The sequence below is a fragment of the Rattus norvegicus genome, chromosome 10, assembly GCF_036323735.1.
Source record: "Rattus norvegicus strain BN/NHsdMcwi chromosome 10, GRCr8, whole genome shotgun sequence".
NCBI lineage: Eukaryota > Metazoa > Chordata > Mammalia > Rodentia > Muridae > Rattus > Rattus norvegicus.
The window spans coordinates 81,494,319-81,519,921 of NC_086028.1; the positions used below are offsets into that span (position 1 = coordinate 81,494,319).

Genomic DNA, 25,603 nt, shown 5'->3' on the forward strand with positions numbered 1-25,603 from the left:
CATTTGGGGTTAGTTGTTCCTGTCACTGCTCAGGGCACAGCCCTCCACTTCCAAATGATAGAAAACCAACCACAAATAGCTCTTCCCACAGATGCTTCCACTCTCTGCTTCCGGGAAACTGAGGCCCTCCCTCCTGACAGTTTGGACCAGGTGATTTTCAGTGTTTTCTTTACACAAACCCTCCCACACCCACAGGCGCTTCCTCCTTCTGCCAAAACAAACTTTATTGCACCAAAAAGGAAAAAAAAAGAAAACTTCATTTATGTACAGTCAGATATAAAGACATCTCTTTGACTCCTGTGCATATATTTCCTCAACTTAAAATTAGGGCATAAAAGTCAGGCTGCTGTGCCAGACATGCTCTGCCCCATGGCAGGGCCAAGGAGAAGATTGTCACTTGAAAGTGGGAACACTTAATGGATGACAGACAACACTGGACCCACAGACCAAAGGCATTCTCAGCCCTGGACTAGCTCTGGGAATGGAAGAGGGAAATTGGAAGCAGGGTCCCTTCTGAAATCTCCACATATGACCCAGCCTCCATGTAGGCAAAACAAAACTGCTCCCCAAGTGACCTGTCCCTGTCCAGTTCTCTGCTTTCTGCCCTTCCAAGAGGTCCCTCTTTGTGCCCTATTTTCTCCCTCTCTCTCCAAGGGAGTCCCATGATCCACAAGGCAGAGACCTTTATAGCAGCGGGCAGGGCAGGTAGTTCTCCATTCCTCAGGGTTGGACACTGACCAGAAGGCCTGCATCCCGTGGATCACTAACCACCCACTGGGAGTCAGAACAGCAAACCTGAAAGTGTGAACTGTACTAAACTGACCCCGAGCCACTGAAAACACTTCTTACTCAACCAGCTGAAGATCACTGTAGCTAAATTCAAAGAAAGAACAGCGCCAGTGACAAAGAGGGAACGATAAAGAGAGGAGTCTCCAGAGTCCCAGCCACAATCCCCTCAAGCCATTGGCTGTCCATGCTCACAAATCCCCAGGGAATGGGGGTAGGGCAGAAGGGAGGACAGGGACTACAGACATAACTGCTAAACAAAATAGGGACTAGCATCAGTCTTCCCATGCTCCACCCCAAGAAGAACACCCTCATTGACTACTATTCAGGAAATCTGTAAGAGACTATTTTATGTAGTGGCTCAAATCCCATACACGCTGCAGCTGCCTGTGCTGGGAACCTTTCAAATCAGTGATTGTGGGGACACAGTGAGCAGCTTCCTGACACCCATGCAGGCTTCACAGAGACCTGGGCTCAGTCCCAGCTGGCTTACCTTCTACCTGTAACCTAGAATGCGGAGGAAATGGTGTGAGGGAGAAGGTGCTCAGGTGCTAGGTAAAGCTTACTGATCAGCAGCCCAGACTCCACCACTGTTCCTTGTCTTTGGTCTGTCTAGAACAGTGACTATATAAATTAGGAAAAACAAAGTTATGCTGGCCCATGGGAAATAATAGGGGAGGGGAAGAAGAGGGTGTTGGGAAGCCCTGCTTCAAGACTGAAGACAAACAGATAACCAACCAGACTGCTTAAGTGTCATGGACAGCACCCCCACCCAAACTCCCAGCTATCCCTATAAACCACTTGGGCATGCTCCCCCTTGGGTTCTCGTTTCCTGTCTTCTCCTATCCCTAATTAGCTGGCCCTGCAGAGAGGTGTGTTGGTTGTTTAGCTTTGCCAGAGGTCATCACTCCAGGTACTCTCCAAAAGTACCCCGGCCGGCCCTGATCCAGGATTGACTACAGCCCTAGGTGCTCCAGCACCAAGGAGGTCAGATTGGGAACAGCCCCACTCCCACACCCTGGGATTGAGTTTGCTTGCTTCTTGCCATCTTGCGGGATGCCAACACTTTTGAAGGGAGATGCACAGTGCCTCTCCGTCCCTGGGGTGAGGGGAGGGGCTCTGCTGGGACTCTCGAGTTGGGGGAGGGGCAGGGGAGCAGGGTCTAGACCCTTAGGCTCCCATGCAGGTCTGTCTCTGTCCCAGATGAGCTGCTATCAGAGTCCATTTCAGCATTCTCATTATGGAGCCTTTCCAGCACTTTCTGTCGAATCAGTCCGAGGCGCATCAAGAGGGACTGGTAGTCAAAGTGGCCCCGCTTTTCTCCAAAAGGGTCCTGTGAAAGAAAAACAAAAAACAAAAAACCCACAAGGGGATGTAAGATTTAAGTCTCTGGCTCTAGTGTTTCTTTGAAACGCAAGCTCAACCTTCTGGGACACAGCAAGCACAGGTGGTCCAAGTAGTTCCAAATGAAATAGTGTATTACTGCCCCAAATAGGTCTAGCTTGGGCTAACACTAAAATATATTTACACTCTGAAAAGAAGCCAATATGCAAATGAGGCTATCGGGGAATTCAAGAAATATGAAGGGAGGCCATAATCATTAGGTGAGCCTGTGCTTTCTTTTTAATTTTTTTGACATTTTATTTAATACAGATGAGTACACTGCCTATATGTATGTCTGCACAGCTCATGTGGTGCAGTGCCCATGGATGCCAGCAGATAGCTTCAGAGCCCCAGGAACTGAGGTTACAGACAGCTGCGGTATCAGTGCTGGGAATCAAACCCGAGAGTCTAGACAGGCTTTTAACTGTTGAATCATCTCACTGGCCCCGAGGGCCTGAGTTTTCAACCTATGAAAACCCAAGGAAATAATCTCCCTCCATCTTCTTTAAACACAAACCAAAAAAAAAAAGCTATAGCTGGAATGGCGTATACTTTAAAAAAAAACCAACCTACCCACCTACCCCACCCACCAACTTGAGTTTTTAAAAATAATATATAGCAACGAGCCTGTCTAAGGAAGGGAGGGGGAGAAACGAGAGAGAATGTTATATAGGGATTTAATGGCAGCAAATTCCCAAGGCCAGGGTTCAAACAAATGGGACCTTTCTTTGCATGGCAGTAACACAGAGACCAAAAAAATACATGACTTACATTAGTCCCTCCTCTGTTCACTCCTCACAAAAGCCCCTCCCACTTTTTCCTGAGGCTGCAAATGCACTCCCAGTAACTACATGTTAGTCTTAGGAGCAGGTATCAGACACGGGCACTGTGACAACTGCCCATCCTTCATTCATGAGGGTCACAGTTCTTAAGGCTAGAGTGTATCTTTATTATTGGTTCTTCAAATGTTCCTTCACCTTGACTCCCTGCACCTCATTCCCTTCTCCCCAGAACCTGCTGCTTCCACCTCTTCTCTCACTGAACAATGTTCCTTCACGACTTAAATCCTGTGCCTGCTACCAGGACTAGTGATGAAATTTCCTCATGGAGAACAGACAGGCTGGCCACCTCTAACGGACTAAGAAGTAGTTCATCCTTAGTGTGCCCTGTCCTCCTTTGTCCTCAAAGCAGGTGAGTGCATGGAGAGGCTCCCAGGAAACAACTACTGTAAGGGTGTTGTGTAAATACAAACAGCTCAAGAGGAGTGGGGAAAAGCCATGAGAGCTTAGTCAACTGCCTAGGTCATCCCGTTTCTCTTTCTTTGGGGGATTACAAATTTTGAACCCCTGGTTTTCTTCATGCCAGACAATTCAATTCTATCACTAAGCTAAAATCATCAGTCCTTTCTTCATCTGAAGAAAAATTGTCACCCAACTACCCAGGTAGCCTTAAACACTGCATGTTCCTGTCATGTCTCTCTAGTAACTGGGATTGCTGATAGCCACATTCAGCCACGTTATCCCATTTCTAAACAAGGTATCCAGATCCAATGAACTAATGCTCCAAGACGGGACTCTCAGCTTTTTACCAAGCAGATGAATCTATGACTTGTTCAGTAAGCCTGTCTTTGTTAAAATAACCCTTTCTTTTTTGTTGTTGAGACAGAGTTTCTTTGTATAGACCAGGTTGGCCTGGAACTCAGAGATCTGCCTGCTTCTGCCTCCCGAGTGAAAACAAGCCCATCTTAAGCTGGATGTGGTGGCACATGCCTTAATCCTAGCACTTGGGAAGCAGAGGAAGGTAGATCTCTGAGTTCTAGGCCAACCTGGTCTACTTTCAGGTTCTAGAGCAGGTAGGGCAACATAATGGAACACTGTCTCAGGTCCTTCCTTAACCTACACTTCAAAAAGAAATTTCATCAGGGTCTTACTAGTTTAGGCTGGCCTCTAACTCACCGCAATTCTCCTGCCCAAGCCTCTTAAGTACAAAGATTACAGACATGCACCACCAAGCCATTACTACTGTACGGCAAGCGTATAGATGTCAGAGGACAAAAGACAATCTTGTACAGTCAGTTCTCTCTTTCCACCTACTCACGGGTTCCAGAGACTAAACTCAGGTTTACAGGCTTTGCACCAACTGTCTTATTAATCAAGTCATCTTATCCGCTACCACAGCCTATTCTTCTTGTCTTTTTTTTTTTTTTTTTGGTTTGTGTTTAAAGATTTATTTATCTATTTTGTGTATGAGTACACTGTAGCTGTCCTCAGACACACCAGAAGAGGGCATTGGATCCCATTACAGATGGTTGTGAGCCACCATGTGGTTGCTGGGATTTGAACTCAGGACCTCTGGAAGAGCAGTCAGTGCTCTGAACCACTGAGCCATCTCTCCAGCCCTCTTCTTGTCTTTTTAAACATACTTTATATACATTGGTGTTTTGCCTGTATATAAAGTACGTGTTTGTGAGGGGGTCAGATTCCCTGGAACTGGAGTTGAGACAGTTGTGAGCTGCCATGTAGGTGCTGGGAAGTGAACTTTGGTCCTCTGGAAGAGCAGTCAGTGTTCTTTTTTTTTTTTTTGGTTCTTTTTTTTTTGGAGCTGGGGACCGAACCCAGGGCCTTGTGCTTCCTAGGCAAGCGCTCTACCACTGAGCTAAATCCCCAACCCCAGCAGTCAGTGTTCTTAACTGCTGAGCCATCTCCCAACCCCACAGTCCATTCTTTCTTATATGAAGCCAGAACACATTTCTTCAGTGGAGAATGAATTAGTTACTACCTTTAAAGCAGGAATCAACATCATACTGTATACTATTGCTACCCTAAGTCACTTTTCTCTGTAAGCCCTTAGGGTCAGGGACAGAACCCCTACAGTGACTGTTTTTATCATCCTTGATGTTCTGAGAAGCTTGGAAGAGTTTAAAGAGCTTCGCTAGAAAGGAAAGGCTTATAATGTACGTTCTGGAACAGATTATTCCTACCTGACTCTGAGTATAACTAGAAACCATCTCTTCATGTTAAGCAAGTCAGTCTTCTCTCTGGCCTCACACAACAAAGGATTTCTTTAGTTGTAACATTTTATGATATGTGGATGTAACCCCTGTGAGGTCAACTGTCCATGTTCTGTGTGGGGTTTGTAGCAACGAGAGACTATATTACCTGCATAGTCTGGCCTTGAAGATGCAGGCGGTCTTTGCAGGCCACCTCATAGAAGTCATAATACTCCAGGAAGGACTTCTCCATTACTCCCCTGGAAAGAAACAGATAGTCAGAAACATGAGGCACAGGTCTCTCTCTCTTATTCCCTAATGTTTAAAGATTTATATATTTATTTATATGAGTATACATAGCTGTCTTCAGACACACCAGACGAGGGTATCAGATCTCATTACAGATGGTTGTGAGTCACTGTGTGGTTGCTGGGAATTGAACTCAGGACCTCCGGAAGAGCAGTCAGTGCTCTAACTGCTGAGCCATCTCTCCAGCACCCGACTCCCTAATCTTAATACCAATTAAAGAATGAGCATTCTTGGTTAGTAGTGGTGGCATTCCCCTTTAATCCCAATACTCGGGAGGCAAAGACAGGCAGATCTGAGCTTGAGGCCAACCTGATCTAGGGAATACAGAGAAACCCTTTCTCATAAAACACACACACACACACACACACACACACACACACACACACACACACACACACCACACACACTGGGGTGTAAGTGGGGGTAGGGAGGGAGAGAACAGACAAATGATTAAGCATTCACAGGTTCAGATTTAGTTTACCACACATAGTTTTAAAAAACAGACAAGGGCTAGAGAGATGGCTCAGTGGTTAAGAACACTGTCTGCTCTTTCAGACATCTTGAGTTAAAATCCCAGCAACAACATAGTGGCTCACAACCATCTGAAATCTGATGCCCTCTTCTGGTGTGTCTGAAGACAACTATAATATACTTATATATAATAAATAAATCTTAAAAAAGAAACAAAAAGGGGGTTGGGGATTTAGCTCAGTGGTAGAGCACTTGCCTAGCGAGCGCAAGGCCCTGGGTTCGGTCCCCCGCTCCGAAAAAAATGAAAAGAAAAAAAACCAACCAAACAAACAAACAAAAAAACCAGACAACAGGAGTATCCAGGACAGCCAGGACTATATGGATAAACCTTGTCTCAAAAAAACAAAACAAAACAAAACAAAACAAAAACAATAAAAGGGGGCTGGAGAGATGGCTTAGCAGTTAAGACCCAGAGGTCTTGAGTTCAATTCCCAGCAACCACATGGTGGTTCATAACCATCTGTAATGAGATCTGATGCTCTCTTCTGGTGTGTCTGAAGACAGCAAAAAAAAATGTCTTCAGGTACTCATCTACATAAAACAATTAAAAAAAAAAACAAAACAAAAAACAAAAAACCAGATACTAGGCAAAAGAACAGATGACTGTTAATAGTTGACTTCCCTTATAATTCTAGAATCACTGAACCCGAGCACTTGAAGCACTTGCTATTGAATCCCGACCTCATTTCACTCTATGTTCACTGCTCACTGTCTTCACAGGCCATTCAAATCATAAACAATACTTGGCATCCTTAGAACGTCTATGGAGATTCACAGTCATCTAGGTGTCTGCTGTGCAAGCCTGAAGACCTGAGCTCAGATCCCCAGCACTCACAGTAAAGACGGGCGTGGCGGCTCACACCTGCAACCTAAGCATTGACAAAACAAGAGAATGTTGGGCTGGAGAGATGGCTCAGTGGTTAAAGAGCACTGACTGCTCTTCCAGAGGTCCTGAGTTCAAATCCCAGCAACCACATGGTGGCTCACAACCATCTGCAATAAGATCTGATGCCCTCTTCTGGTGTGCATGAAGACAGCTACAGTGTACTTATACAGAATAAATAAACAAATCTTTAAAAACAAAAAAACCAAGAGAATGTCTGAAACTTGCTGGCTAGGCAGTGTCATCACTGGAGGACTCTGGGTTCAATGAAAAACCCCGCTCAAATACTGAGGTGAGTTGGTGGTGACTCAGCAGGTAAAGGCACTTGCTAAACAAGCATGACCTGAGGTCAATCGCCAGAACCCATGCAAAGGTGGAAAGAGAAAACCAACTCCACAAGGCTGAATGAACTCTGACCCCCACACAGGTATCATGGCATATCTCCCCAGTATTTTAGAAAAGGTGGATATAGAGAAAAAGGCACCTGACACTGATCTTTGGGCTGGAGAGAGGCCTACTGCCACAGGTCAGAACCTGGCTCTCAGCATGCGCGTGCCTGTGAACTCTAACTACACCCGACACCCCCTCTGCTGGTCTCCCTGGATGCTGCACCCACACGAATGTATCCACGCATTCATGTAATTACAATTACAAAATAAAGATAAGCATTTTGGTATATACCTTTAATCCCAGAACTGAGGACACAAAGGCAAGGATTTCTGCAAGTTCAAGACTAGCCAGGTCTGGGCTGGGGATTTAGCTCAGTGGTAGAGCGCTTACCTAGGAAGCGCAAGGCCCTGGGTTCGGTCCCCAGCTCCGAAAAAAAGAACCAAAAAAAAAAAAAAAAAAAAAAAAAAAAAAGACTAGCCAGGTCTGTATAATAAGATCCTATCTCAAGTAAACAAATAAAAATATGAAAAGAAAATATCCTCCTTGGGGCTGGAGAAACGGCTCTGTATTTAAGAGCACTGTCTGCTCTTCTAGAAGACTGGGTTTATGTCCTAACACATAACACAGCAGCTCACAACTGTAACTCTAGTTCCAGGGGATCTGACTTCCAGTATCCAAGCTACGGAGTGAGCACACCCCCCCTCCTGAGGAATCTGCACTCTGACTCTGCTATGGCTCAGAACATAACTCAAGTGGGTTTTTACGGCACTCACTCTCATTTGGCTCTTCGGCCTTCATCAAGAGGGCGGTGATCAAGGGGCTCCCTGAAGACACACACTGCTTTTCCCATCACATTTCATACTCTTAAAGAACTGAGAGGCCCTGCACCTTTAATCCCACAGCTTGAGAGGAAGAGGTAGGTGGCTCTCTCCGAGTTTGAGGCCAAGTTGAGGTCAAGTCCAGGATAGCCAGGAGTATATAGTTAGACCATGTCTCAACGCCACCCCCCCACACACACAAAAACAAAAACAAAAACAAAAAACAAAACCCAACAAACAAACAGAAAAATTCTGAATAAGTTCTTGGGTAACCACAGCCACTTGCTCTTTAAAAGTATAAACCAAAAGAAATAAACTAGCATGAACCAGACTGGCACAATAATGTTAAGTCTGTAATTCTAGAACTATAGAGGCAGAGGCAGGTGGATCAGGAGTTCCAGGTCACCCTACCTTAAAACTTAAAACCCTGCATGAAAACAAATCAAAAGACAGTTGGTAGGTAGAGTGCTTGCTAAGGAAGCTCAATGATCCAAATGCAGATCCCCAGCACACATGTATACGCTGTGATGGCACACATCTACAACCCTAATGCTCCCAGGGAGAACACTGGTGGATCCTGGAGTCTTGCTGGCCATCCAATCAAGCAAAAATGGTCAACTCCAGCTTGCTTCAATAAAGAATCCCCATCTTGGGCTGGTTAAAAGCACTGACTGCTCTACCAGAGGTCCTGAGTTCAACTCCCAGCATCCACATGGTAGCTCACAACCATTTGTAATGCTCTCTTCTGGTGTGTCTGAAGGCAGCTACATTGTACTCATATACATAAAATATATAAATAAATCTTAAAAAGGAAAGAAAAATAAATAAATAAATTAAAATTAAAACAAAACAAAAACCCCCATCTCAAAAGCTAGAGAATAGAGGAAGATGTCAATGCTGGCCTCTGGCTGCTACGCACCCACCCACAGGTGAATGTGCGAAACACACAACCCAAGGAGTATCAGGTAAGAGAACAAAAGCTTGGGGCTTGGTGGTGAAGTGCTTGCCCAGCCAGCGTAAAAGACTGTAGGTCTGGAGCCAGGTGTGGTGGTGTATACCTTTAATCCCAGAACTCAGAAGGCAGAGGCATCTAGATCTCTGTGAACTGAAGGCTAGCCTGGTCTACATAGTAAGTTCCAGGACAGCCAGGGCTACATACATACTGAAACCCTGCCTCAAAACAAAACAACAAAAAACCACAAGCAAATAAAAAAAGGAATTAAAAAAAAAAAAAATCCAGGTTGGGGATTTAGCTCAGTGGTAGAGCGCTTGCCTAGCAAGCGCAAGGCCCTGAGTTCGGTCCCCAGCTCCAAAAAATAGAAAAGAAAAAAAAAAAATCCATCTTTCTCTTTTTTTCTACCTTTCTTGACAACAGACTCTGATACAAAGGTCCTCATAGACGCAAACCAAGTTTCCGAAATGGACAAACACTTAGTGGGTCCTCTGGGCACATACCGTAGGGGTTCAGGGCAGGGGCACTTGCCCTCCATCATGTCACAGACTGCAACTCTGATGGTCTCATGCCGGATACATTCATTATAGTTTTTGCTGTCTCCTGGATGTCTTTCCTGTAATTTGACAGACGCCATAGTACCCATTTAGTCAAAGAGAAAAGCAGTGCAAAGATACTTCAGGGTTAATACAGAGTACATGACCCAAACATATACAGTGAAAGAATGAAAAGAATGCCTTTCCCATTGTAAATCCAAGACGGCTAAGCCGTGGACCCCTGACCTCCCTACACATAAAAACACCCATTCTATTATATTATAGGTCAAATAACTAATCAGCAAACGATCCATCAGATTATTCTGCGTCTCAATAAAAGACTTATTAAGTAAAGATTAATGGGGAACAATTCTGGAGCTGCCTGGTTAATTTCTTTCTTCTCTGTAGGTTCCTCTATCTCTGTAAACTTATCAAAGGAACAATCTTTAACACTCCAAATAAACATAGAGTCAAAAGCTGGGCTAAACAGATGCAAATAAGTTATAAGGCACTTTGGCTCCAGGGTTCTATCCCAAGCATGCATGTGCATAACATACACAGACACACACACACACACATAGACACACACACACACACACACACACACACACACACACCACACACACGTTAAGCCTGGGCTACATGAGACCATCTGGGAAAAAAAGAAATAAAACAAAAACAAAACAAAGAAAAAGAAAACCTCTATTTCCTCACCTGAAAATTAGGACAATATTTACCTTATAGTTAGCATGAATACTAAACAATGTATAATATACAGGACTAGCGCAGCCTGGCATATAGCCATGTGTATTTCCTATGCCCTTTGCAGTGCCAACTAGAATATCCCTGTCTTAACTAATGACTAGCTACTCTAACTATGTAAATAATTACACATCCTATCTCCAAAATAATAGACAGCTAGAGAAAGACCTGGTGACACAGGCCTGTGATCCCCACCATCTGGAGAGACTGAAGCAAGGGGATCTAAAGTTCAAGGTCTAGGAGACCAGAGAGATGACTCAGTGGTTACAAAGACTTCCAGAGGACCCAAGTTTGGACCCCAGCACCCATACCTGTCAGCTCATAACCCTCTACAACTCTTCTAGCTTCCATGCCATGTGCACATGTGCACACAGGCATACCATACAACACACTCAAGTACAAGTAACAAAAACTAATCTTACGTAAAAAAGAAGCTCAAGTCTGCTTGGAATATAGAGAATTCAAGACTGACCTATACAACTCCTCAGAACCTGTTTCAAAATGAAAACCTCAAAGGGTTAGGGAAGCACTTCACGGCTAAGTTCCGTATATTTGATCCTTGGTATTATACGGGGGAGGGAGCTAGCTCCTCAGGCAGCAGTCACTGCAGAGCACACTAAGGCCATACTGCAGAATGCAGACACACTTAAAAACCCATTGGCATGGAGCTGCAGAGATGCTCATCAGTTAAGGGTACCTGCTGCTCTTGTAGAAGACCAGGGTTTGATTCTCAGGGCCCACATGGTTGTTGATGTCTCTTCACTCCAGTCCCAGGGGACCTGATGCCCCCTTCTGACTTCCTTGGCATCAGGCACTCATGAGGTACACAAACATAGATATAGAAAAAACTACCCATATACATAAAATAAATTAAAAAAATCAAAAATTCCCAAAATAGGCTCAAAACTGATTTCTTTTTTTTTTTTTTTTTTCCGGAGCTGGGGACCAAACTCAGGGCCTTGAGCTTGCTAGGCAAGCGCTCTACCACTGAGCTAAATCCCCAACCCTCAAAACTGATTTCTAAATGATACTACTTCGACTAAGTTGGCTAACCCAAGCTAAATATGTAGTAATTTTATTGTAAGATTTGTTTGTTTCCTTTCTTTCTTTTCTTCTTTTTTCCCTTTTTTGAGGCAGGGTCTCACTATGGAGGCTTAGCTGGCTTGGATATCACCACACAGACTACACTAGCTTTAACCTCAGAGCTCCACCAGCTTCTGCCTCCCTAGGACTGGGGTTAAAGGTGTGCTTCACCAGGCCCAGCTGATACTGCAATTCTTGCAAATAAAGAGCACTTATGTCCTTTCCCTCTCTATATACTAGTATTATGTGGAGGCTATCTAGGTGGAAAAACAGAAAAGGACTCTCCAGGGTAGCTCAGAGCACCTACAGCTCAATACTGCAGGTCTCAGCACAAGGCCCAACAGCCCTTACCTGTTCAAAGCCTGGCTCGTTGTGGTAGGGATTCTCAGTCATCAGGGACTGGATGGAGATAAGCACAGAAGAGATGCTCTGGGCTGGGCTCCAGGCGGGGCCAGTCCACGTACTGCAAACACAGCAGAGGGAGAAGGTGATGCCGAGAGCAGCCCTGTGCAGCATCACCCTGACGCCAGCAGCATCCCCACCGTTTGTGAGTGACTCACCCAAGTTGCCCTTTCACTATTAACACTTGGGAAATTCCCAGCCTCTGTTTTACCCTCATTCACCAGAATAGGCGAATGCCTAAATTCTCTCATCAAATGAGAATAAAACAGAGAGCAAGCAAGAACTACAACTTTGAAAAGATGCTCTTTGATCTAGAAAATAAACAGTGACCAAGGAAGGTGATCCTACCAAACAAAACAAGAACCCAAGTTAGGGAAATAACTCTAAAGGTCGTCTAAATGTTAACCTGTGACTTCAAGGAACTTATTAGTTACTGGTGGTAACAGAGTTGGTGAAGGGAGAGCAGCTAGTCAAAAGCATAAAGGTGACTGAGGCCTATGAGGACACATGTTGAAGTTTATAGATTCAGCTTTGTAACAAGACAAGCAGAGTCAAATTCTCTGACTACGACAACCCTGCTAAGACAGAAACGATGGGGTGTTTACAGAATGTGGAGTGTCTGACAATATGTAAAATATCAGATAGAAAACAACACCAGGGAAAATATCCCACACATACACACATATTTTTTAAGACTGGGTCTTGGTATACATCCTTGGCTATTCTTAAACTTAAAAGCAACCCTCCTGCCTCTGCCTTCTGAATGCCAGGGATGAGAAATATACTACACCACTCCTGGTTAAACCACATTAGGTATTAGAGTGGAGCACTTGAATGCCAATGCTTGCCTTCCTTCCTTCCTTTATTTATTTAGAGGTAGGTGTCAGTATTTATTTATAGGTAGGGAGTTACTAATGTAGTCCTAGCTGTCCTAGAACTTGCTAAGTAGACCAAGTATCCCTGAACTTATTATAGGAATCTGTCCTACCATGCATGACAGGTATTTTTTTTTTTTTTTCCCGAAGCTTGGGACTGAACCCAGGGCCTTGCGCTCGCTAGGCAAGCGCTCTACCACTGAGCTAAATCCCCAACCCCCGACAGGTATTTATTTTAGCTCATTTAATTAACAAGATGGCACGAGAGATGGAAACAGAACACAGCCTGAGCCACGACTGGGTTACTTCAGTTAAGTAACCATGGCCCTTCCCTTCTACACCTGAGGAAGACCCAAGTCACAGGTGTGGAGTAAACCTCCAGAGAGCGCTCTCTCCCATGCTGTCCCCCTTACATGTGGCAATTCACACCGACAGGGTTAGTTCTCATTCCATTTATTTCAGCAGCAGTGGCCCTAGCAGTTGTTTCTAGGTATGAAGAGAGGGAATTGGGCCAAAAAGCTAATGGAGCCAACTAAAACTGCCTAAGAACCTTCTTACTCCATGACTCTTAACTGTAAAATTTCTATTTCAGGGTGGATCTTTCATTATCATGCAACAAACTTCTGCTGCTTTCCCTCAACCACCATCTTGGATGAGCTGGTATCCAGAATGACTTCACAGTAGCTTACAGAGGGAAACCTACTACACATATACTTTTAAGAACAAACTTCATACCAAAACCCAGGACTCAATTTCCAAACTATTAAGGGATATACACCCAATTCCACCAGCAGAGACACTTATGTAGCCTAATAAAATGAAGGACTTATTATAGATAATCTTCCTTCAATGGGACTTTCCAGCTGTCATAATCCTAGCAGAGTATACCATATCCCTAGACTTGAGAATTCTAGGGTAAAAAAAAGACAGACAGACAGAGGGGAGAGGGCAGGGGGGACAGTGTCAGACCGAGACATAGAGACAGACATATAGAGTGAGGGAGAGAGAGAGAGAGAGAGAGAGGGAGGGAGAGAATATCACATTTCTACTGTCCTTCAGCTGCCTTTCTCACACACAAACATAGAAACGTGCTGGATGCAAGAAAGAAACAGCATCACCAGTTACAGCAACTTTCTTAACATTCGACCCACACTTACTCTCTACCTCAAGGAAACCTGGACTGCAAAAGAACCCAAAACAGGCTACAGGATATTCTTCACTCTGAATGTTAAACTCACAAAGGCAATTGATAGGGAGTGAGTAAGAACTCCACAAAGCAACTTCCTAGTAGCGCCCGGGAGTATATTTGACAGCTGCTTGGTATCTGGCATGATTTCTAATCTCAGATTTTTTTTTATTCAATTAAACCACTACCTCCAAAGGTGCCCATTAAGAGACTCCAATCAGACACCTATACATGAATTCAGCAGACCTGGAGCCTTTCTCAAGCCTCTGGGGGAAAAGTAAGGCCCTAATGTTTCCCGAGGGAGTAGTTCTCAAAGGGGTATACAGCATAACCGCCTGCATGGCCTTTAAGAGAGCAGGCCAGTGTGTACCCAGAGCCTGAGATACACTTCTAGGACGGGACCTTCAAATCTGCAGATGAGGCTGTGGCAGCTCAAGGACCACACGTAATAAACCACTTCGTAAGAGGTTTCTTACATGTAATAATGTGACTTTACTCCTTCCCATCTAGAATGATACCAGCCATGTGCCATCCTGAGAACTGAACATTCAATCACGTCTGTGCTGTGGGTTCAAAAGAGGAACCCTAACTGATGAAGGCCACCCTAGAGCGATTATTTGCTAACACCAACTTGGCTTCTTAGAAGTCTCCTCTTACCCTAGAATACTCAAGCAGACTTTCCCATTGCGGTAGAAGTTGGGGTTAAACCTCACTGTGTTATTGCCCGTTGTCATCAGTTTGACCCGAGGTGGGTGGATGGGATAGTCGGGTGGACACCGAAAGACGAACAGGAAGAAACCCCCTTCATAAGGAGTGTCAAATGGGCCTGTGATCAATGCATGAATCTGCAAAATAAAACCCCATCTCAAAATTGTGAGGTGATGCCCCACCACAACCCCTCCTAGCTTCCACTTGCTCCCCACAGAAGCAGTCACCAACAGCATGCATTCTCCACATCCTCACCATACAGAATGAACCAGCTGGGCTCACTCACGTAAGTAGGTCTTCAATGTAAGGAAATCCCATCACAGTGGAATAGCATCATATGCCACACTCAGAGGTTATGTCCAAAAGTTAGTTAAATCCCAAGGTAAAAAGTGACCCTCGTCAATATTACCTTAAAACAAGTTTTGTTTTGTTTGTTTTCCCACCAGACCTCCCTGATCAGTGTTACAGACAACAAGTGGAACCTAAATATATAAAATAGGCAATATAAAATATTGGTAGGTTTTTATGTTTAGGAAATCAGTACGTATTTCTTTTCTTTTTCTTTTTTTTTTTTTTCAGAGCTGGGGACTGAACCCAGGGCCTTGTGCTCGCTAGGCAAGCACTCTACCGCTGAGCTAAATCCCCAACCCCTCAGTACGTATTTTTACTGAGACACTAGATTCGCCAAGGTTAATCATGCTTATGATGCAAGTCCATTCTGTGTTTGTGTGATAGAAAGGGGAGAAGGGGAGGGAAGATGAATGGAAAAGGGGATTGGAGGATACAGCACCAATGCCAACAACAGTGCAGAACTGATAACCACATGCATACAAAGGCTGTCTGTTGGCTTCCTCCAGAGGATCAAAACTACCGTGTCAAAGACACACACACACAAAAACTCAGGTCCACTCATGGCCAATGGACTCCCCGCACTCCCCCCAAGTTTCTCCAACACTGTTGTAAAAACAAACAAACAAACAAGTAAATAAGTATCCTAAAAACGTAACGTTAAGTTCAGTTCTCTTCCTTCACAAGCCGTAATTATTCCATTATTGAACACAATTTTCCTTCAAGAAGGGAAGCAAACCTGAGCTGACTCAATTCTATGCTCTTTTCAAAGGCTTCTAACTAATGACTTAAGTACGCTCAGAATTCAAACAGCAAGAGGGAAAAAGACTTTGTACTCCCAGGCCTCAAATCTATAATCCTACTCTGCCCTGGCAACACAGTAGGTTATGTTCTAGTCTGCAAACTCTGGAAATAGTAAAGTCAACTGGCATCAGTTTTAAGGTCTCAGAAATTAGCATACTACCCTAGCATTTGAATGGAGACAGCATGTCACCAGAAAAATATTTCCAACCACATGAAAAGAAAAAAAAATTAAAAGAAAGTCTACTCAAAATAAAAGTTTATAACAATATATAAACCGAGTTTTTACTTTAGGAAATCTAAACTCACTGGTTTTTGCTTAAAATCCTAGATTTAGGATATCCAACTTTCCCCTCCAACATCAGCTTATGTCCAACTTCACTCCTAAGGGAAGGGCATTTAATGACAGAAGCCTAGGTATATATTCCAGAAGAACATGACTATTATGTAGAAGCTTCTTGTGTAGAGGATGAGCAGATAGGTCTCTGGGGTGAGAGATACTCCAAACTGGTGAGACTAGGAATCTGTATCACAGACACTTCAGCCAAGATAGCCTCATCCTTGCCTTCCCTGCACCTGACTTACAGCACCACAGTCAAAGCAAGACGCTGAGAAGGAAGAGACGGGAGTACAATGGGCAGGTGACCATACACATCACCTACAGTGGACAGAGCGGCTGAGAGGAAAGATGCTGTTAAGAGCTAAGTGGGGGGGGGGTTGAGGACTTAGCTCAGTGGTAGAGCGCTTGCCTAGGAAGCGCAAGGCCCTGGGTTTGGACCCCAGCTCCGAAAAAAAAAAAAAAAAAAAAAGAACCAAAAAAAAAAAAAAAAAAAGAGCTAAGTGGGAACAAGAGGTACAGCTTGTCAATCTGAGGATTTTCTAAGCCAAACAATACCTATGTTCCCTAACAGCAAACCTATTTAAGATTCTGCACTACCTCTCTGTATGTAGCCTCGGGCAAGCCACTTACTTTCTCAGGGCTTTGATTTCTTCATCTGTATAACCAGAGAGGAGAGCTGAATTATTATTTTTTTAGGTCTTTTCAATTTTATGGGCCCAAATGTCACATAATCCCCCTGCCCCTTCCCCCATCACATTACCTACCTTAGTCATGTCAACGGTGTCAGGTACAACGAACATTCCTGGAGGAGGCTCCTTATAAATGGACATGATATCCCTGTATAACACCAAGAGGAGGTAGGAGGAGTGAGGAAGGAAGAGGGAAATCCCTTAAGAGGAACAGCTATTATCACTTCAGTTAACCCAGGGTTTGAGAAAGTGGTGCTTGGTACTGAATATGTTTGCCCTGTCTTTTTGGCTGAGAAATCTCAGCTGAATACTTGTCAGGCAGGCAGAGAGCAAATTATTATCAAAGAGGCATTGTTTCGGGGGGGGGGGGGGGACCGAGAGAGGAAAAATAAGCCAATATCCCATGCTATCAGATGTCACCCTAGAAAAGCCACATCCCATTTACTCTTACTTCTTCCCACATGGAAACTCCTTTACTTCCTATCTCCCAGATTCCCAGGTACTACAACTGAGCACAGAGATTTTCTCAAAACTAACTGGGAAGGCGTCATTACGTCTGCTACAAAAGTTATTCCATAAACTGTACAGGTTTGGGGCTGGGGATTTAGCTCAGTGGTAGAGCCCTTACCTAGGAAGCGCAAGGCCCTGGGTTCGGTCCCCAGCTCCGAAAAAAAGAACCAAAAAAAAAAAAAAAAAAACAAAAAAACAAAAAAACAAAAAACTGTACAGGTTTGCTTTGCTAGTAAGGAGACTGAAGCCATCGGGTACAAGTCTACCATGGCCTGTGGTGTCCAGGAAACTAACAGAATGGAGCTGTTTTGGGGAAAAAGGAATCCTCTGAAATTACCAGAATCTCGTCTCTGAAAGATGCCATTTAGTAACTAGGATGTTTGAAACTTCTGGACCACTAACCAACTAGAATAGATCAGCTGAGAACTGGCTCAGAAAAAGTGAATTATGAGGAAGTCTGGGGGCACAGTAGGGTAGCATAACAAAGAAGTTTGTACAGGCCAAACTCAAAGCTGTATCAGGACTAGGAGAATCAAACAGCTCAGGAGTTGAGAGCTGTATTCTGAGTTTAAGTTTGAGGTGGCAATATCTGTGAAGTTGTTCTGTGTCCTGCACTGTGCCAGATACTTTACACGAACGCATGGTGTAGTTTTGTTTTTTAATTAAAAGCTTGAAAAATACGCAGCTGGGAAGACACCTGAGGGGTTTTGGAATGTTTGGGATAATATTCAGATAAGGGGGCATGAAAAGAGTAAATCTGGTCACCAGGAAACAAGTTTCAAAATTAAAAGCTCAACACTCTTATCCTTTGCCATGCAATAGGTACTTCACTAAGTGAGCACTTTTGCCAAACATATTTATCTATGAAGTGATCTAAGATCAGTCACCCAAGAAACAAGCACAGAAAGGCCCTAGGCCTTTTGCTGCTAATCTTGAATGGAGTACATCTGCTTCGCAAAAGTCAACCAGACAATCCAGGGGGTAAACTCAGGAAAAAAAGTTCTTGAATAGAATATTACAATCCACAATGGTACTGAGAGATGGGAGGAACGCTGAATTTCTGGTGTGAGAGACAGCTTTGGGGAGTCCGGAAAGGGGGTTCAAGAGATGATCTGGAAAGTCAGGGAGGCTATCTAGACCCGTGGAAAGCACCATATGGTGGGGAAATGAGGAAAGGAAAGGTAAAAAGAAGACTGACTCGAGTCTGCAACTGGGCAATGCCGGTAGAGTATGTTCCAAGCGAGGACTCCAGAGAGATGGGGGGCTGATGGGTGGGGCTTGAGGGCAGCCTTTAGGTAAGCTGGTGGGGTAGGTTAGAGGGGAGGTGCGAAGGGCGGGACCGAGTGTTGCAGAAGAGCAAAAGGGTCAGGTTTCGGGTGAACGGGAGGGGTAGGGATAGGGAGTCCGGAACAGAGCTGCAGGGCTCACCGGAGGTCGCTAAGGGGCGGGGTAGGCCCGAGGGCAATCGTGGATCTGTTTAGGCTGCAGGGCCCCGTGCTGAGGCGAGAGGGAGGGAGAGAGGGAGGGGAAAGGGCGACACTAAGGCCCTGTTGGTAGACGCCCGCAGGGTTTGGGCCTGAAGACTCGAGGCGGGAGTGAGCCCTGATGGGGAAAGGTGGGGGGTGGGGAAGGTCGAGCCCTGGAGCTCCGGGATGAGGGAGGAAAAACCCCGGCTCACCGCTTAATCCGAAGTAGACACTGAGGCGCGGTTCGCTCGCCGTCCCAGTCCGAGCTGAGCGTGGGGTCCCAATGGCTAAGCAGCGCGGCCCCGTGGGCAGCGGCCGAGGGCGGGAGTCCTGGCAGCGGAGCCAGGCCGCTCCCGGGTCCCCCGGCCCCGCCCGCCGCCGCCGCCGCCGCCCACACATCCGGCAGGAAAGGCGGCCCGAACCCGCCGCCGCTCCCGCTAACGCCGACCACACCGGCAACACCGCTCGCCCCTGGGCCTGCTGCCCCGGCGCCCGCCGTCGCCGTAGCCGCCTCCTCAGTCGGACTCTCCGCCATCGCTGCTTCGCTTCCGGGACTGCTCAGCAGCTCGTCCGCCGACCAGAGCGGCCGCTGCTCCCGCACCACCGAGAGCCGGGCCAGAGTGTCCCCACCCTCCGCTTCCCTAGCCCGGGTGGCGCTGGCTCCGCCCACCTCCGCCCGGACCAGCGAGAGGCGTGCTGCCAGAGCGTCCACCCACGGTCCTCCAGAGCGGGGGGCGGGGGCTAGCGGACTGGCCGGCGCTCCAGGCCGGCGCAGGTTCTGCGATCCGCCCGAGACGCTGGCATTCACCTTGCTTGAAGGTTTTATGTTGGAGTGTTGATGTAGGAGAGGACAGTTCACAGAAGATGTAGAGAGCCACAGCTCCTCCTTTAACGGGAGGGACCATCGATGCTCAATCCTGGGATAGTACTGAGGTCCAGCTTCCCAGTAGGGCAACCAAAGGAAGAGCTTGACTAGTTTAGGGCCCTTCACATCCCTACAGCTCTGTGAGGGATCATGGCAAGTCTTCTCTCCCACCAACGACTACTGTTGTCCCCTAACTGCGGATGGATCAAGAAGGAGAACGGAATCAGAACTTGCGAATAAAACACCACCTCATTTCAGTTTATTCAATATTTATTTATGAAGGGCACGCCAAAGGCCAGGAGATGTTGCTAGGCATTGCCCTGGAGTTAATGACACAGAAGTTGACAGCTTGGTCGGAGTCACGTGTCAGGCTTGATTCCAAAATCAGTACCTTTTCTACCCACTAATTCTGAAACTAGGGGTTTGAAATTCTTGATTTCTTAGAACTATACTGAGATTTGTAATAAGAAAATTCTACGACTAGGGAAAACTAACAGGAATATAAGAGTGTATGTGTGTTTGCTAATTACCACATGACTGAGAATTTACACAACCCTTTCAGCTGGTCTGAAACATCCTTAACAAACATACTGATATTTCTACAACAAAGTGTATGAATATTTCTTTGAGACAAGGTATCCATATGTAGCTGCTTACCACAGCCTTCCTAGGGCTAAGATGACCTTGCATAAGCCACCACACCCAATGAAATATTCACATTAACTTTAGTATGTTTATGAATATTCACTCATTCTAGAACAAATAGAGCCTCACTTTGGATCTTGCTTCCAACTCTCTTGTTTTCTCTCTTTTACTCCCACAGAAGCCCGGCTCCTGTGGTGGTACATCCCTGTAATCTCAGCACTAGGGAGGCTGAGGAGTCAGGAGGGTCATGAGATGTAGGATAGTTGGGGTCACGAATTGAGTTCAAGGCCAATCTGGACTACAAAAGGACAACCTGTCTCAAAAAAAGCAAAACCAAGTGAAAAGCCTGGGTTCTGGACATTTGTGCGTTTTCTCAAATGGTCTGGAAATAGCAAATACGTTATTGTGTTTTGAGGCTGCCATTAATTGAGTGCTTAAGGGTACACATATTTTTATCTGCTTTATCTTGCTTGTTCTCTCCCCAGCTCTGTGATGTAAAGACTGTTATTAGCCTTTTGTAACAGATGGAATGACAACGGGCAGACAGAAGGTCAGTCACACACATGAGATCACACTGAGAGCAGACGTCATTTTGCTATACACACACACACACACACACACACACACACACACACACACACACGTATACACCCAGAACTCTAGTTTGGGTGTTATCTGTGTATACAGCTTAGTGTGGTTCACCTTAGGAACATAACATGAAATAAACTCGTCAGTATACCATTTTATGGAGCTTCCGTGTTGTGTTGATGTATCTTCCTAGGGTTTGATTTTTTTTAAAAAAAATAACATTTTATTAAAAATTATTTTGCTGGGCAGGGGTGGCACACATGGCTTTAATCCCAGCATTCAGGAGGCAGAGGTTGCCAGTTCTCTGTGAGTTTGGGCTCCAGCCTGGTCTACAAAGTGAGTTCCAGGACAGCCAGGGATACAGAGGGAAAAATAGCTTTGGTTTCCCTGAAACTCACTTTGTGAACCAGCCTGGCCTTGAACTCACCGAAATCTGCCTGCCTCTGCTTCCTGACCGCTGGGGTTAACAGCATGCACTAGCACACAGGGCTGCACCAGTATTTTTAAAAGCGACGGTACTGTACTTTTAATTGGCACCTCCCTGACTTGTCTACTCCTTTTTACCACATCCCCCTATGTCTCACTATGCAGCTCTGGTTATCTGGAACTCACTCTGTGGACCAGGTTGGCCTTGAACTCACAGCAATTCCACCTGTGTCTGCCTCCCCAGTACTGGGGTTTAAAAGCATGTGGAACCACGTGCAGCTACTTTAGGCCTTTCTTCCTGATGCTTTTTATGCTTACAATACTATTTCCCTCACCTCTGGCCGAAGAACCTCTCCAAACCTCTGCTCCTCCTAGTAAAACTGGGACAACTGAAGAGACTAAAAGCAAAAAGTATGATAATGAATGGGGCGCAATGACTGCCCAGGGCCAATAATAATTATTAACTCTCATTATTCTTACAGGGCCTTTAAAGCCGGTTGGACTTCCACTTTCTCTGCCAAGCCGTAACATCTCCAGGCATATTATTATTATTATTATTATTATTATTATTATTATTATTATTATTTATTAGCTTTAATTACTCCCTCTTCAGGTTCTTATGGCTGGTTATTCACACCTTTATTACAGCTCTTGCTGTTTTATTTCAGTGGTTTGGTTACTCACAACTGGCCACTGGCTAGGGCCTCCTCTAGAGCAGGAAGGACGACGAGGACACCTAGCTCTAGGGCCTAATGTTCAATAGATACTGCACAAAGGTCAGGAGGATGCAAATGAGACCCAGCATGGTAGACACTGGCCCTCCCCCTGGCCATGTCTCCTTAGCACTTCACCTTTCCCCCTTCTCCTCCTCAGATGTGTTTTTAAAGTGCTGAGCCAAACTGCAAGTCAAGGTGTGATAGATGGCAGGTGCTTGAAGGGCCAGCTCACCAGCCCTCATGGGAGGCACTGACAGAGCAGAGGCCAGGATGACATAAGGACCCAGAGCAGGCTGAACACAAAGTAAGCTGACCAACTTCCTCCAGTGTCCGTTGACTTTCTCAAGGCAACATCTGGCTATTTTCCATAGGGAACTTGGCCAGAGGGCAACAGTATGCTTGCTGGAACTAATTCTATGCCCTCTGGGAATGGCTGATCGGTGAGCCAGCTTCCCATAGGAACACAGCTCCATATCAACTTCCTCCCAACCCGCTTCATGTTGTGTCTGCGCTGGGCCAACACAATTTTGCAAGCGTCATTCTCAGATGGTAGGGGTTGACCAGTGTTCAGATGGCCTTTCTGAGGAGAGGCACAATGAAGACTCATCTCTGGCTTCCCAGTGGTGTGTCCCACCAGTCTGGGGCATCCCTTCTCCCCCAGTGCGCAGGCTTGCGTCTTGGTGCTATGTTGGGAATACATGAATATTTCTCTACTAGATCATAAATCTTGAACAAAGAAAAAAAAATCAGAACTTGGACCAGATATTTAAAGCTTTTAATAATTGAAAATACCTCTCTCTGCACACATACACATACATTACATACATTCACATTCATGAATATCTTCGCTTTTGTTGGCGGTGTTTGAAGCCTAGCTGCTTGGACCTATAGCAAAGGCTGGCCTTGAACTTCTTGACCCTTTTGCCTGCATATCCAAGTGCTGGGATGAGAGCATGAGCAACCTCGATCATTTCCCATAGCTGTTTAATCATGTAGTAATAAAGTCTGTGAGCTGGGAGATGGTTTGTGGATAAAGGCTTGCTGCCCACGCATTAGATCCTGAGTTTGGATATCCAGTATAAGCTGGGCGTGAGGAATAATGGAATAATGGCAGCCCATAACTACTCAGGCAGAGCACTCAGGTTTGGTTCCCAGCACCCACACTGGGTAGCTCACAACTGCTTGAAATGCCAACTCCAGAGGATATAACATTTCTGACCCCCTAAAGCACCTACACTCACACAGATGCATGCACATAATAAAAAATAAAAGTATTTGGGCTTCAGATTGGGTGAGACTCTGTCAAAAAATAATGTGGATGGGGACAGGGATGTGACTCACTTGGTTGAATGCTTGCCCTGGCCCCCAGCAGCATGTGAAACTGGGAGAGTACGTTAATGTTTCCTCATTTACATATACTACCTGTAATATTTAATTTTATTACAATCACCAAAAATCAGTCTCATTCCCACTGTAGGGATGAAGAAGTCACTACTTGGGAGGGAGACAGTACCATCTTAGCTAGGATGGGGCAGGGCTGACATTTGTATCTGTTTGCTTCTCAAGCCCATGCTCTTCTGATCTCCCTGCCCCCTAGCCAGGAATAGAACCCAGGGTTTTAAACACGCTAGGCAAGGAGTCTACCACTGAGCACACTGCCAACCTCAGGATGGGCTCATTTTGGTTCCTATGCTCTTCTCAGACTGTAGTTTATTCTTATAAACCCAAAAACATCTTTGCATTCACTTACATTTTGCTCTAAACAAAAATGGCCGCATCCATGCACCAGAGCTAATATATCACAGATCTTGAAGAGTCTTAGAGGCTATACCAAGTAGCCCAGTGGATATGAAAGCATTCTCCCTCCAAGAGCCCACTTGCTAGATTCCTAGTCCTGCCGATCTGTTAAGTTCAACCAATTCCAAGGCTCTCTGAAGGCCAGCCTCTCAGGTTCTTGGCCTTTCACGGGAAGGAAAAGCAACTACTTTCCCTGGGGAGTGTTCCTTGATTACCTCCAAAGCAAGTGACCCATCAAGGGTGCCAGCATCATATCCCCAAGGGTTATGGTGTTTCATTTGTGTAACAGTATTACCAGTTAATCTATTGCTCCCTTGGTGACACTTTGCCAGGTCACCTTCTGTCCTCTTCCTTTCCTCAGCCTGAAACTGCCAGGCTGTCTCAGGATTTACCACTGGTCAGCAACCCTAAGGGAGTTATGTTAGGTAAAACAACTAAGGGACTTTGTCCACTTGAGAATCTGTTGCTACTGATATCTAGTGGCTATGTTAGGAATGTTCCTACCGCTCACTGAACAGAAACGCCCCTCAAGCCAACTACTGAAACTGCCTTGTGGGGATAATCTCTTACGTACTGTGTGGAAGCATCGCCTGTCGACAGAGTTGATGACCTATTAGCAAAAGGGAGGAAGTAATAGGTGGTATTTCCAGGAGAGAGATAGGAATTCTGGGAGTTAGGCTGATGAAGAGTCTACCCAGGCTATGGGGAAGTTGGACATGTGAAACTGAGAACAAGAAACCAGTCATGTAGCTGAGCTCAGGTTCAAATAAACCAGAGAGGTTAAGAGCTGGTTTGGGGAAGCAGTCTAGCTTATGGCCTAGGCATTTTTAAAATAAATATAAGCCTCAGAGCAGTCATTTGGAAACTCGGGGAGCTGAAGTTACACTACCAGGCCCCATATATAACAAAGCTGAGAAATACGGGAATAAACGTGGGTTGGAAATGCTGGCTGGCTGCATGGCCTTGGACAAGTCACTGAACTTGCATTCTCGGTGAGTCAGCATAGTGATAAGATGTTCTAGAGTCTGAAGGATAGCTTTACTAACCAGCTATACAACCTTAGGCAGGATGCCCCACCCCTCTGAGCTTTCTTCTGGGTTAAAAGCTCATACTGAGGCCTGCAGAGATGGCTCAGTGCTCTTCCAGAGGACCTGGGTTTGCTTCCCAACCCCCAAATGGCACTCAGAATTGTCTATCACTCTAGTTCCAGGGGATCTGACACCATCAGAGACATACATGCAGGCAAAACACCAATGTACATGAAATAGAAATAAACTAAGTAATTTTCAAAAAAGAAAAAAAAGGGCTGAAACTTTTGTTCTTATAGATGTGGGTTCCACTCCCAGTAACACATCTGTATGTAACTCCTAATTCCAGGAGATCTGATGGCCTTCTGGCCCAAGTGCTTGCACAGACATAAAAACTCTCCTGCCAGTTTGCATACAAACATGTATACACATATGTTTTGTGTGTGTGTGGCAGTAGATTAGTCATTATCTTACCTGGGCTATCCGGGCCATTTTAGACAAGTGAGGGCAGAGGAAGGTCTAGGCACAGGCCACAGAAAAAGAAGCTCATGATGTCAAGGGACTACTTAGTCTGCACGCTCCAAAAGCACTTTCAGGCTCAAGCAAAGATCATGGACTATTTGAGGGGAACCTGTGTGTCTTCTGTGTAGTCAAGAACATTTCAAAAGCCCATGAGGCTGAAGATGAAGAGGAAACAAGTGAGGCAGCTACAGGTGGCGAGGCCCACCCCCACCTCCAGCGCCTTTGGATCCACAGGTTACTGTGACAAGAACCTTTACTCACATGGGTGT

At 45.4% G+C, this 25,603-nt stretch overlaps 1 protein-coding gene across 1 annotated transcript; it reads right to left on the bottom strand.

Moving 5' to 3' along the window:
• Nucleotides 1-203: 203 nt before the first annotated feature.
• Ube2z (ubiquitin-conjugating enzyme E2Z) lies at nucleotides 204-19,323 on the bottom strand. Its single transcript, NM_001037643.2, has 7 exons — nucleotides 18,960-19,323; nucleotides 16,847-16,919; nucleotides 14,543-14,730; nucleotides 11,774-11,885; nucleotides 9,545-9,657; nucleotides 5,328-5,418; nucleotides 204-2,119 (listed from the first exon to the last, which is right to left on the bottom strand). The coding sequence occupies exons 1-7, from the start codon at nucleotides 19,280-19,282 to the stop codon at nucleotides 1,949-1,951; spliced, it is 1,071 nt and encodes a 356-aa protein (NP_001032732.2). The 5' UTR covers nucleotides 19,283-19,323; the 3' UTR covers nucleotides 204-1,948.
• Nucleotides 19,324-25,603: the final 6,280 nt, after the last annotated feature.